The 12,902-nt window shown below is 31.5% G+C and overlaps 2 protein-coding genes across 3 annotated transcripts; both read right to left on the reverse strand.

The window, feature by feature from the left end:
• Positions 1-2,695: 2,695 nt before the first annotated feature.
• LOC100815497 (uncharacterized) lies at positions 2,696-6,668 on the reverse strand. Of its 2 annotated transcripts, none has more exons than XM_006573745.4 (7): positions 6,452-6,668; positions 5,983-6,049; positions 5,836-5,891; positions 5,643-5,732; positions 5,407-5,546; positions 3,612-3,666; positions 2,696-3,278 (listed from the first exon to the last, which is right to left on the reverse strand). In XM_006573745.4, the coding sequence occupies exons 2-7, from the start codon at positions 6,047-6,049 to the stop codon at positions 3,081-3,083; spliced, it is 606 nt and encodes a 201-aa protein (XP_006573808.1). In that variant the 5' UTR covers positions 6,452-6,668; the 3' UTR covers positions 2,696-3,080. The 2 variants fall into 2 exon arrangements, with proteins under 2 accessions (XP_006573808.1, XP_003517504.1); XM_003517456.4 differs by having other exon boundaries at positions 2,696-3,281.
• Positions 6,669-8,197: 1,529 nt separating this feature from the next.
• On the reverse strand, positions 8,198-10,744 carry LOC100816379 (uncharacterized). The gene is made up of 3 exons (XM_003517458.5): positions 10,487-10,744; positions 8,768-8,919; positions 8,198-8,443 (listed from the first exon to the last, which is right to left on the reverse strand). The coding sequence occupies exons 1-3, from the start codon at positions 10,557-10,559 to the stop codon at positions 8,426-8,428; spliced, it is 243 nt and encodes an 80-aa protein (XP_003517506.1). The 5' UTR covers positions 10,560-10,744; the 3' UTR covers positions 8,198-8,425.
• Positions 10,745-12,902: the final 2,158 nt, after the last annotated feature.

Below are 12,902 nucleotides of genomic sequence, written 5' to 3' on the forward strand. Positions count from 1 at the left end.
TCACTACTAACACAGACAAGATTTTAAATTTGAATTAAATTAAAACTTAGAAAAAACATTTAAAAGAAGTAAAAATTAACAAAATGAATTTAAATTAAATATTAATTACAGAATAAATATCAGGACTTAGTAATTCTTAAAAATACTTTCATTAAAAAAGAATGGATGAAAATTTATAATTTAAAAAAAATTCTATTAAGTAAAAGAGAATTGGAGAGAAATGAGCAATGAATGAGTTTTTGTGCAGCTACCAAATTACATAACAATCACATGCATTTCAAATGAGTCGACTCGAAGACACCAAAAAATCATTTTCACTCTCTAAATCTGGCATCCATGATCGATGGCAATGGCATGTTCTATGGGCAATTTCCCATTCCATACCTCTCTCACCACTCACCAAGCAACCACCTCATTCATCGCATTCTTTCATAAAGCAATTAGAAATATATGAGGGGGGCATGGGGCCTCCATAATTTATTTTTTTCCATTATCTCCTACGAAACCACGTGCAATTCCACATGCTTTTCAAGAATAAATAAATTCTGAACCACATTACCTCGATGTTGTGTTATTCGTTTTTTTATTCATAAATATCAATTATAGATATAATTTTTTTTTATAAAAACTCATGTATCTTGTAATCAATTGAGCTAAAATCTTGACTGTGTTGTTCAAAATATGGTTGTACATAATATGTCAATTTTTGCATACAATTCTGATAAACAATACATCTGAATAATTTATACAAGTGTGATTCATTCGAGTAGTTTTTAATCGGATTAAGATATCTGTAGATAAGTACGAATCTCGTGTATTATATAAAATACTTATCAATAATAATAAAATATAAATTAAAATGTAACTAAGGTATTTAAAATTGAAATTTTTTAATCTTAAAAATTACTTAATCAAAGAAATTTTACTTTAATAATAATTTACAAATATATCATTATATTCAAGATTAATTAATTGGATAAATTTAACTGCATCAAGGAAATTAAAAAATATTTTAAAGAATTTTTTAATTTAATAAAAAATCTCATGAAATGTGTTATAAAATAAGAAAAATACGGGATTCATCGAACAAAAACCTATAAACTTTATTTCTCTTTAAAAAGTAACAACTTAAAATTTATATAACAGGTGGATTAGTGATGAGAATATATCTGTGAAGAAACAAGTCAATTATAAAAAAAAAATAAAAATGATACCTTACGAAAAATATCAAAAGAAAAACATGAGTAGTTGCGTGGCTACAACGGGAATTGAATTTTAAGGTCAAAGGATTTATTGATTCCAAATGAATTTCTATTAAATTATTGTATTTTTTTTATCAGTATATTAATTAATATATAGGCTATGCATTCCGTTTAATTTAGCGAATTTTAATTTCCAAATTAGTAAGATTATTAAAATTTCAGCCGATAAAAAAGTCTCTCGTTAGTGGTTACCATTGATATTATGATTGTTGCATTACCTTTCTTATTTAAGTTCTGATAATACGGCAGCAAGGTAGCAATGTCTGGATCTAATTGTTCAACACTACTTTGAACTTTTCAATCTTTCTAGAGGACTCAACCACTTCAATACCATTTTCCTTTAAACGGCTAAAGATTTTTAAAATTCAGGAAATAAAATAAAACTTCAAACACCGACTGATACGTACAGGTATGAAAAAACATCAATAATCACTTATTTTAATTATTATGAAAGTCAATAAAATTATGTTAAAATTTATTGATAGAATAAAAAATATTATGTATTATTTTTTATTTGTTAAAAACTATTAAACAAAAAAATAAGATATTCATAATTTTATTATTTTAAAAAATATTTTTCTTAAGTAACGACTTAGTGGATTGTTCACTGAGAATTAATTGCTAAGGTGAAATTTGTTTCAAGTTGTAAAAATTTATTCTCGGGAATGAGTTTGGAAATATAGCATTCTTATCTGAAATATAAGATATAAAAAATTATTTCCAAGCATGAAGAATCTATATCACACATGATTTTTTCTCTTTTTATTTCTGCGTAAAAAGGTGAGTTTTATATTCTCGTCAGAATAAAAATTATTTTCTAAAACAACTTTCCACTTCTCTTTTATTTTTAACTGAAAATATTCCAAGAAATACTAATTAGGAAAACTAAATATCTTAATTTATTTGGACGGTCAATTAATGATTAATTAACAGAAAGATGAAAATTATTAATTTTGAAAAATAGAAAAATTAAATGTTCAAATATAAAAATAAAAAAATCAAAATCACAATTATAAGACCAAAATTATAATTTAATTTTTTTTTCTCTTTCATATTTCATTCTTTTTTCACCATTATTTATACTTTTCCCCCCTCCCCTACCCTAAACATACGTACATCACTTTTCCTCATTAATCACAACTTAAAAAATAAACATGTTGGCTTTACTCATTTTTTTTAAACCAAAATTATCCTCCAATTGAAAACCGAATATTTTCTATGTACTAACTAACGAGTGACGAGCATATACCTTCTTGTGTTCAGCTAATTTAAAGACTCGTCTATATTTGTTGTACCAAACCACGCAGGCTACCATCACCAGATTTCATTACAGGCAGTTGCTTTCTCTTTAGTGTCGAAACTTTTACCCAACAGCAATGCAAAATAGACCAACCATTTCTTGAAACGCAAAAGCCCATCATTGTAGTTGAACATTAGCAAAGAAATACTGTCCCATAACTAAATATCAAAAAAAGAAAAACATACCAGTACAGATAAACCTGCTACGGGCCCAAAGGCCTCTCAAATGACATTATATTGTAACTGCTAGGAATTGTGTCCACATATGGACCACAGACCAGACCAGAACAAACATTAAGCCACGGAAGACACTAATATACAACGGACGAGCAAATGAAGAAGTCCATTCGAATGAAAGGGGGAAAGATAATCCATCCAACTAGGGGGTGGGGAATCTAGAGTTTTCTTCTGCACTCGAGAAATTTTTCACTTGCATCAACCCAGGAGGAGTCAGGACGCAGCAGGCCAGGACATAGGTTCAAAAGGTGATATCATGAAATTCCCCATTGTGTGAACAACTTAGTTGCCAAATCGGCCTCTTCTCCATGGGAGCCTCTTATTTCCACCTCCATTGCGTTGCACAACATTATTCTGCATTGACAAAACTCTCATTCTTTGCTCCTTCATGTTTGCAAACAGGGAATCCAGCGTCTGAGGCTTTTGCTTTGGCACTATATCCACATTCTCCTGCTGCTTCTGAGGGGAAGGAAGTGGTTGCTGCTACAAATTTATGAAAAATGTTAGGCATGAACAGATAAATAGCACGAACTTCAATTAAGATGCACATGGACCACATCGATAATCAACATTGAGTGATAGCTTCCTTATTTCTGCAAGGTCCTTTTACCCTCAAAAAAAATTAAATAGAAAGAGCTTTTGAAAAAGATTAAATATGTAAATAAACACCGCCCTATTCAAAATTAACCAATAATCCACATAGACATAGCCATACAAAGGCATTTTTATGGTTACACTACTAAAATCATTTTTTTTTAATCTTGAATACAGCATACAAAACTAGAAAACAGACACAAACCAGTAAAGAAGTACCTTAGCAGCAAAGCCTCCATTAGCAGCCCTTCTCTGATCTACAGGAACTCGAAATCTGCACCCAGAAAAGAGAAGAGGGTAATCCAGGAGTAGAAACACAACATTAAAATACTCCATCAAGATCAGTAGCATTAAGATGCCCAGTACCACCAACTATTTGTAATAGAACAGACACCACTAAATAACCTCTCTTACTAGAAAAGTTGAGCCACTTACCATCAGATTTTATCTATATCCAACTATAAAGAAAGAAGAAAATAATTTAAGCAAAAAGAGAACACTGGTCCACATAGTTGAAGAACATTTCAGTGTGGGAGAACAACTTCCAAAATTTCCACAGAAACCTGCTAGTTGCAACATCATCTTGGTGGGGTTGGACTTAGCACACAACAACTTCTCCTGCTGTACAAAACTGACTATCGTCCAAAAAAGTATTTTATTGTGGAGGCTGTTGTATGCAAGTAGACCACTTAAGAATTTAAAGCTTCCACAGAGATCATATCACAGTTAAGTAGGAAGAAAATTTATCTGCACAGTGATGAGGATAGTTTTTCCTCATCTGCGACCACTTTATGGCACCTCTGCAGTGGACTAAAAGAGCTCAAAACAAATATTGAGAGAGTGATCACCATGCCCCCACGATTTTTACCAGACCCACAAGAACTTCCCATTGATTTACTTGATTGCCAATCACAAAGGTCTTCTTCAATGCCAAACCCATGAAGAAGAGACTCCAGATTCTTGGTCACAAAAATATTTTCTTAATCCCACAGAACGAACAGAGATCTTTTCAATTATGGGGCCAATGGTTGAAAACAGTAACTAACTTAGAAGAATCGGTCAATAATATTCAAGTGGCATGTTGCAATTTACGGAGGGCCCCTATTGAAAAAATGATCCCATGACCCATATTTGCTTGGCAAGTGCATGCATCCTTGAAGTATTAACTCAACTAGGAGAAATCATAAGGTGATAGAGCCAATATAATATCATACTGGGGAAGTTTTATAGCAAATGGATAGATCAGCAAGAATCAAAACCCAAGCACAAGGGATACTGACAGCCAATGAAAAAGTACCAATGCTCATAATGAAGGAACAAGTCTCTAACGGAGAGTGACCATAAATGTAATGCTAAGAAGAGGTAATGCCTTCAAATAGTTAATTCTCAAAAAAAAGCATGCTTAGTTAGTTAGTGCCACAATCACTACACTTGCTTCTAAACAACTGAATATAATGCAGAGTTGTTTGTCATGAGGCAGCCACTAAATATTGACAATTTATGGTCCTGACTTTTGTGCATATGTGACGGTACCGCAGTACCCTCCTTCACACTAGGATGAGATACTTAAAAATAATGTTAAGCTATCTTTTCTACCAATGTATTTCCACTGAACCAGACTCCATTTAACTAGTAACCCATTTGCATCACCAGCCAGCTCAACAAATGTAACTCCAATTATCTACATGAATATCCTTAGTAACATTCAACATAATCCACTCAAACCATGAGTTTGGACAACAGTTTTATGAGATCATAATGCCAGCATTCAAATTCAGATTTCCAAAAACATGGCTGGCCCGCATTCATGATGTCAAACTCGCTCCTTTTTGCAGAGCAAAAAAAATCTTAGATATGGAAGGCATGTTAAGTTGGGCCGTGTTTTACCTGCAAAAATCAATTCAAAATTATCGATATGAATGCCACAACACACAAAAACATCATTCAGGGTTAAATGTTCAGCCCTTGAATATCTCTCCCATTCTAACAGTAAACACAGGCAACAAAATAATACCTTGTTTTATTCCAGTTAGCCACCCTATTACGATTAGGGACTCTATTGTGCAGAGGAGCAGTAACAGCTTTTCGTGCAACTTCAACTGCAGCAGGAAATTGGTTTCCCTGGAAATTAGACCTTCTTTTTGCAAGAGCCCCCTGATTACAATATTTTTTTTAAAAAATATTAGAGACAAGTACACAGACACAACATAAGAAGCTTCAAATAACTATGCTTTTCATAAACCAATGCACCTGTCTAAGAGAAGATCTTGATTCCATATAACGTTGGACCTTTGCAGACTTATCTTGAGTAAAATTATTTGAAAACTTTTGACTTTTGTTCTGTAAGGGTATTAAAATCAAGTGAAAGGGTAACCACCACGAATATTACAAAGCAACAACATAACAAGTAACAGAAAAACAAATTTTGAAAACAGATACTTACCAGAACCCTTCTTGGCTTCTTATTCTTCGTATTTTTAGACATTTTGATTATGTCATCTATCAATATCAACAGGTGATGGATATTAGACACGTGAGAAAGAACAAGAGAAAAAAATAGTCATTTTTCAAAAGGTTCTATTAAGCACACCTAATGTCATGTCCATCTTCTTTTCTGTAAGCGCAATAGCCTCGGTTGTAAGAGGTTTGGTTGCCATCTGATATAGAGACATTGAATTTAATACAACTATGGATATCCGATACAATAAGAACTTAATATTATCAACCGAACAACAAAATCAGCTACCAAGAAATTTACTGAAGGTCAGTTACGAAAGAAAACAGGGTTTCATTAAAGATTTGTCAAAAAAGAGTACAAAAGCAAAAAAAATAAAGATTGAGTACATGCGACAATCAATCATTGCGGGCCAAAAATGTGGTAAAGGGATTAATAAAAAACCCTAAATACAAGCAAACCTAATGGAATTCATAAATCGCTTGAACAAATAATTAAACCGTAGAAAGAAAATGAAATATCGGCGATCGGATCCAAGTAAAAAGTGTAACGTGAGATGATTAACATTTGATGAAAAGAGATGTGTTAGAGAGAAAAGGCTTACTCGTCGGAGAAGGTGGAATACAGCAACGGAGGTGTGTTGCAATCGAACTCGATTAGGGTTTTGCTCGGCACTCAAAAAGAATAGGGAAAATCGCCCAGAGTGAAAAAACAAATCATAGGAATCGCGTGCGTGCGGTATTTATGCTATGCAGATACAGATGGCAGTGAGTCAAATGGATCTATCTGTATTTGGATTTCCTCTGGTCGAGGGTTTTATATAATCATGTTCATGTAAATTAGGAAAAGAATATATAAATTAAGAAATTAGGAAAATAATATATTAAGGACAAATTATGTTTAACCACAACTCTCCTTCTTTTATTTTTGGGCTGATTTCTCTGTCGTCCATTAAGAAATCAGGAAAAAAGAATATATAAAATTAAGAAAAAACTATCAAGGGTTAAAGAAGAGAGAAGATTTTAGGTGAAATTTTATTCAATTTTAAGAAATGTGAGTTTAACTTGCTCTTATATTAATTGAGAAAATATATTTAATTTATATTTAAATAATGATATTTTTATAATATATATTTATAATATTTTAAAAATAATAATTAAAACATACTGTTAGGATAAAAAAATATATGATATTATTTAACCATAAATTATTATATGAAATAAGATTATCATTTTTTTATAATAACTTTACAAGTTATAAGAGTTTGAGCTATATCTTAAATAATTTTTAATTGGTTAATAAAAAAATTTACATCTCGTTATCACTTCATTTATTTACTTATATATTTTCTTGCTGCAAAATTTCTCACATGAAATTTACAATGCAATAAGATTAAAGTTTAATGACTATATGATGAATGTAAAATAATTTTATGTTATGATTTTATTACTATTAGTATAACTTTTTAAGATAAATTATTATAAAAATTATCAAATTTATTGTACATAATATTTTTTTGTGTTTTATAAGAATATAAAATTATTTTATATTATCTCATAAGATTATTCAATACATATAACCTCTTAAAATAATTATTTTTGTTGTTTGTTTTATACTGTCAATATATAAAAATATATATAACTCTTGGAAAAAAAAATATTCTCAAATGGAAATTCCCCTCAGACGGCAAAATAAATAAACCGTTCTTCCTTATTATGCTGTCTCGCTTTGTTGAATTTCATTCCATACCGCTGCTTATACGTGTAACGCGTGATCATTTTTTATGCTCATTGACTCAATTAAAAATAAAATAAAATAAATAACTTTATCTCTCAAAAAACAATTATTAAAGTGACTTTTCAAAGTTTTCAATTTTTACTAATAATATATATGTATATATATATATTATACTATATTTATTTTAATCAACATTATCATAAATATATTCAAAATAATTTGACACATAAACATAAATGATTTATTATTAATTAAAATGTTTAAATTAACTATTATTCAAATATTTAAAAAATATTTGGACAATAATTATAGTTTAAAAAAATTGTATAACTTATTTATATTTTTATAATTTCATGATTCGTATAATTTTGTATAATTTAAAAGTTAATTTTTAAAAAGTCATATAAAATTTTAATGAAACAATAAGATTATCATTTGAATAAAATTTAAATTACATATGATCCTTATCTGATCTATTATTTGATCCCCATCAAATATTAGATATTAGATATAATTAAAGTTTATCATATTTTTTCCGTAAAGATATTATTTTTTCGCTGTGGTCTTTTCCGCTGTACCGCAAGGCACCGTAGATGGAAACACGAGAGAGACATAACTTGAAACTTCTTTTCTCCAGAGTCAATATTCAATTTCCACAAGGGGAAAATTTAACATGGTTTACAATTTCAATCCTATAAGTATATCAATTATTGACAATTGAACTCGTTGTATTGTTTATGCCAACACTTGGCAACAAAAAAGAACCATAAACTTTGGAAAATGATGAATTAAAGCCACAAAAAATGAGTGCACAATATAGTCTGCCCTTGAACACGCTCGATTAGAAGCAGCCACCCAACTGCCACAACACAAAAAGTTTCTATTAGCGCATGAATTGATTCCCCAAATATCATAAACAAAAAGGTCAATGATCAAATAATTGAGCAAATATTCAAGCAGAATGCAAGAACGATCTCAGAAAAAGGTATAAAAAAATGAAAAAAAAACCAGAGAAAAAGAAACAAGAAACCATAGGCTAAGAGGCCTAATTAGTACCACTCTTCAAAAGTAGTTCATGTAAGTGGTGGACCAAATAGGAATCTAACCTTTCTAAAAGACCAAAGTTCATTTTGTTTAAAGCAATATGAAGATATGAATGACCTTGCAAGGAGATTTTACATACCAAAATTGCCTCAATCTCCTCTTTGGACACTGGAGTTCTTTTGGGTTGAAGAGAGGCCTTCCCTCCAACTGAGGTTGAGGCATTTGAACTTGAAAAGAACGCTAGACTGACATCAGTTGTTGAAGACGAAGCTTGAGTCTCAGGTGTAGAACCTGCAATGACATTTTTAACAGAAATTGTACAATTTACTTATTGTCTCAACATGGTGCAGCGGTAAAGTTGTGCCTTGGTGACTTGTTGGTCATGGGTTCGAATCCGGAAACAGCCTCTTTGCATATGCAAGGGTAAGGCTGCGTACAACATCCCTCCCCCATACCTTCGCATAGCGAAGAGCCTCCGGGCAATGGGGTACGAAGTTTTATGGAAACTAAACAACAATTGATATAACTTTCTTCACAGATAACCAGCAATTGTGATTATGAATCAAAAACAGTGAAAGAAAACTTCAAAATTACATGATACCCTGTCAAGGTTTCTGATCAACCAAACTTGGTTGCTAAAGCTTTGCCTTTTGACAAGATTTATCAGAGAAGGAAAAGGAAGAACCGAGTTTAAACTATCAGTGTCAAATATATTATGCTTAGATAATAAATAATTTAGCATTTGCAGGTCACTATCATCTGTTAGTATGGTGGTTTCTGATAATAATTCTGTACTTGCTATTTCTTAGGATTGGTACATAACTCCTATTTCTGCAGCTTAGGGAAGTTATTTCTGTAAACATATTAATTAGTTGCTAAAAAGAGAATAGATTCTTATGAAGAAATTCTAGATTACATTTACTGTTGGAGATGTTGGGCTCTCTTTAACAAGCCTGGACTTTGCTATCAAAATAGGACAAAAAGGAAGAAGTCAGAAATCCAGGGTTTCCGAACCAGACTTTACTGTTCAAGGTACATTAACTACATCTAAGGGACTGGACCATAATAATACCAATTAAATAAATGAACTAGAGAAAAATGTCTCTATAACATTGTTCTTTACATTGGGAATAGATACTATTAGTATGAGCATGTGTGTTCTTCAATGGTATGTGAGACTGAGATGCCTCAGTATTGTTCATGTGGGCAAAGAACATATTCTGTTAATCATGAAATCATTGAGAGCAACACATATGAACATCGGCTGAGCAAAAAGATATTGAGCGTGGAAAATCACAGGCTGACTTGGGCTTATATTTAGTTTCTAACTGGAAAAATGGGTAACTCTAGACTTAATTAGATGGAGACACATGAATGGTTCAAGAATGTGCTCTGGTGGTATCCACATCTATGAATTCCAACGTGAAAGGATTGTCAAACTAACTATAATTCTGGCAGAACAGAGCTAGAACTTGCAATTTAAATCCAGCAAATAACAACATGGGCAAGGCATCACAATATATCAAGAAAAGCTAGAGGAATGCAACTGCTATTGCAAAACTTAAAGGAAGACAAGAGTGGCAAAACCCTAGCTAGGAACCAAGAGAGTCAGATATTTAAGGACGTTTTACTAAGAAACCTGAAAATTGTCTAGATAACTAGATAAGAAACCTGAAATTCAAATCAATCAGAAATTGCAGCCGATTGTGGCAATAGGAATTTTGCACTCTGATAATAAATTGGGGATCAATACTCAATTATGATTTAAATATTCCCCTACCCTATGAAATTACGAATGGCCGCGTAATACCAAAGCAGACGGAAAAAGAGATTGACGAAAACTCCTGAAATAAATTACCAGAAGAAGGTTTGGGATGTCTCTGAGGGAACTTGATGCGAGGGATTCTTTTCATAGCTTGACCTGCACCCATGCCGGATGTGATTGATGCCAACCAAACGGAGACTTGTGTTGTGGTGCGCAAATCAGAACTTGCAGAGCTGATAATTCTAAGTCTGACCAATTGTCCAAACTCGAAGTGCGATCCAAGAGCCCTTTGGGCCTTAGCCTATACAAACAAATGATAATGATGACAGTGCTGTTTTGATTCAAGGGTTTGTTTTTCTATTTCTATTTTTAAATTTTTAAGATTTAAAAGAATTGAGAAGAAACTATTCTAAGGGATCACTGCAATTTTTACTTTTTTCTTAAAAAATGAAAATATTGATTTGTTGTTTTCATTTTTGTGCCTACTTTTTTAAAATATTTTCAAAGAAAATGTTTTCTATATTTTAAACAAATATATTTTTACTCTTATTTTTTGTCTTCTTTGAAAATGAATACAAAAAATACTATATAGATCAAATACTTGATTTTAATGGACTTTAAATTTATTAAGGACCAACCTTGCATTAGATGAACCTATAGGTTGACATAATAACCTTAAGTAGAACCCAAGTTTTGGGATAAAAAGACTTCAACACTCGATTGCAATGCTCAATTGAGAGATGACTTGTTGATTAAAACAATTACTTAGAAAAGAAGTAATAGAGAAAAAGGACAAATCATGATGGAGATACTTCTCTCATATCATAGTATCAATTTCTTCTACACCAGCCAGAAAAGTAAAAAGAACACAATTTTAAATGAACCGAACATAGTAGGTCTTCAAACTAATCTTTGAAGATTTTTTTAGTGTAGAATATGTTCGTAAGGGAGTAGAAACATATAAATAATATACTCTTATAAAAAATATTAAAAGATTAAAATAAAACTTTAGAATAATTTAGTTTATACAATCTAAAAAAATATAAATTTGTTTTTTCTCATCCAAATTTCCCCATGTAGGAGGAAAGAAAAAAATAAGAGAAAATATATTTTAATTGGTTCATCATATTCTCTAAAATTTTTAATCAAACAAAATAAAATTAAGAAAAAAACTTTTACTATTTTTCTTTTCTTCCGTCCAAACATAGTACTGGATTTAGGAATAAAAACGATGGTTATTGACTTAGTCTCGCCGGGCCCAATTTAATTCAAACCGCATTGCATAATTTCTACATGACTCATTCCTTGTTTCAATTTCTAGGGTCCCAAACTTTGGTCTTCATCTACATAGACAGAAGAAAAAGGGAAGGAAGTAGTCAGCATGCAGACATTTTTCAAGTAAAAAACAAATTTTATTACACCAATTTCCACTGTCTGTTTCTTTTCTTCGGTTTTCTCCGGTTACTCTTTGAGAATCAGTAGTTGCAAAAATCAATAAAGGAATGATATTCTTTTTCCTGAAAAAGGAAACAAGGAGCTTAATATGTGGCATACCCATACCAAGTATTAATATGCAAAGTTAAGAATGATATAATTCATATTGTAACGTTATAGCCTTTCTCCAAAACACTTATTACTTGCTTCAAAACTTATTCCAAAGTTTCAAAAGGACAGTATTATTGGCTCAAAATTAGTGTAGTGGCTCACGAAGTTGCATAACCGCTAAAAGTGTCTAACAGTATAACACTAACGCATCACGCTAAACTTGTAAGATAATTCAAGTTGAATGAGTCTTGCACGATAACTAATTAAGCAACTGGCAAGAGGTACGTGATACTTAAGATAAGGCCATAAACATCAAAGTCATTATGTGGAAATAATACATACAGGATTAGATAAAGCCGTCTGACAAATTAATATGTCACTCTCTTGAACTGGCCAAACTAGCTAGACTAGAGAGGTGCCCAAGGTGTTCGATTTACCAGACAAGTGATCACATGCATGACTAATAAACTCTTCAAGACTTGAACGCAAAAGCAAAAAGTGTATTGAGTATACTACTGACCGTTTCATAGTTTCATTACGGGGTGTTTAGTCCGTTAGATATCCATGTTACTGACCCTACTTTAGTTTTACAAAGGGAATACCAAATTTTATAACTTATTTCAAAAGATAAATAAGAAGAAAGATTTTTTAATTTTTTATGGATCTCACAACTATACAAATTAAAGTTTTCCGCAAAAGTGTCTTCCAAGCAACACAATTTATTATTCTATTTTTCTTTTATTCATATCCCTCTTATTTGTAATTTTTTTCCCACCTTATAATCCAAATAGTATGAATATAATAATATGGTGTGCTTGAGCATGAGCCAAACTTTCGTAACTTCAGTGAAAAAGAACATGGGTTGAGGGACCATGTAATGCGACCCACAATTATGGCTCAATCACTGGAAGCTTGACTAATTAAGGCACATGCATGACCTTTCTCTGCTGACACTGCATTGATG

Source organism: Glycine max, chromosome 1 (assembly GCF_000004515.6).
Source record: "Glycine max cultivar Williams 82 chromosome 1, Glycine_max_v4.0, whole genome shotgun sequence".
Lineage (NCBI taxonomy): Eukaryota > Viridiplantae > Streptophyta > Magnoliopsida > Fabales > Fabaceae > Glycine > Glycine max.

What these genes read in the sequence shown, in the direction of transcription:
- LOC100815497 (XM_003517456.4), bottom strand. Translation starts at nt 6,049, where the DNA reads ATGGCAACCAAACCTCTTACAACCGAGGCTATTGCGCTTACAGAAAAG. An exon ending in AGAAGCCAAGAAGGGTTCTG is followed by an intron (nt 5,733 to 5,835) that starts GTAAGTATCTGT and finishes ATACCCTTACAG; the next exon opens with AACAAAAGTCAAAAGTTTTC. An exon ending in ATGGAGGCTTTGCTGCTAAG is followed by an intron (nt 3,282 to 3,611) that starts GTACTTCTTTAC and finishes ATAAATTTGTAG; the next exon opens with CAGCAACCACTTCCTTCCCC.
- LOC100816379 (XM_003517458.5), bottom strand. Translation starts at nt 10,559, where the DNA reads ATGGGTGCAGGTCAAGCTATGAAAAGAATCCCTCGCATCAAGTTCCCT. An exon ending in ACATCCCAAACCTTCTTCTG is followed by an intron (nt 8,920 to 10,486) that starts GTAATTTATTTC and finishes ATGTCATTGCAG; the next exon opens with GTTCTACACCTGAGACTCAA.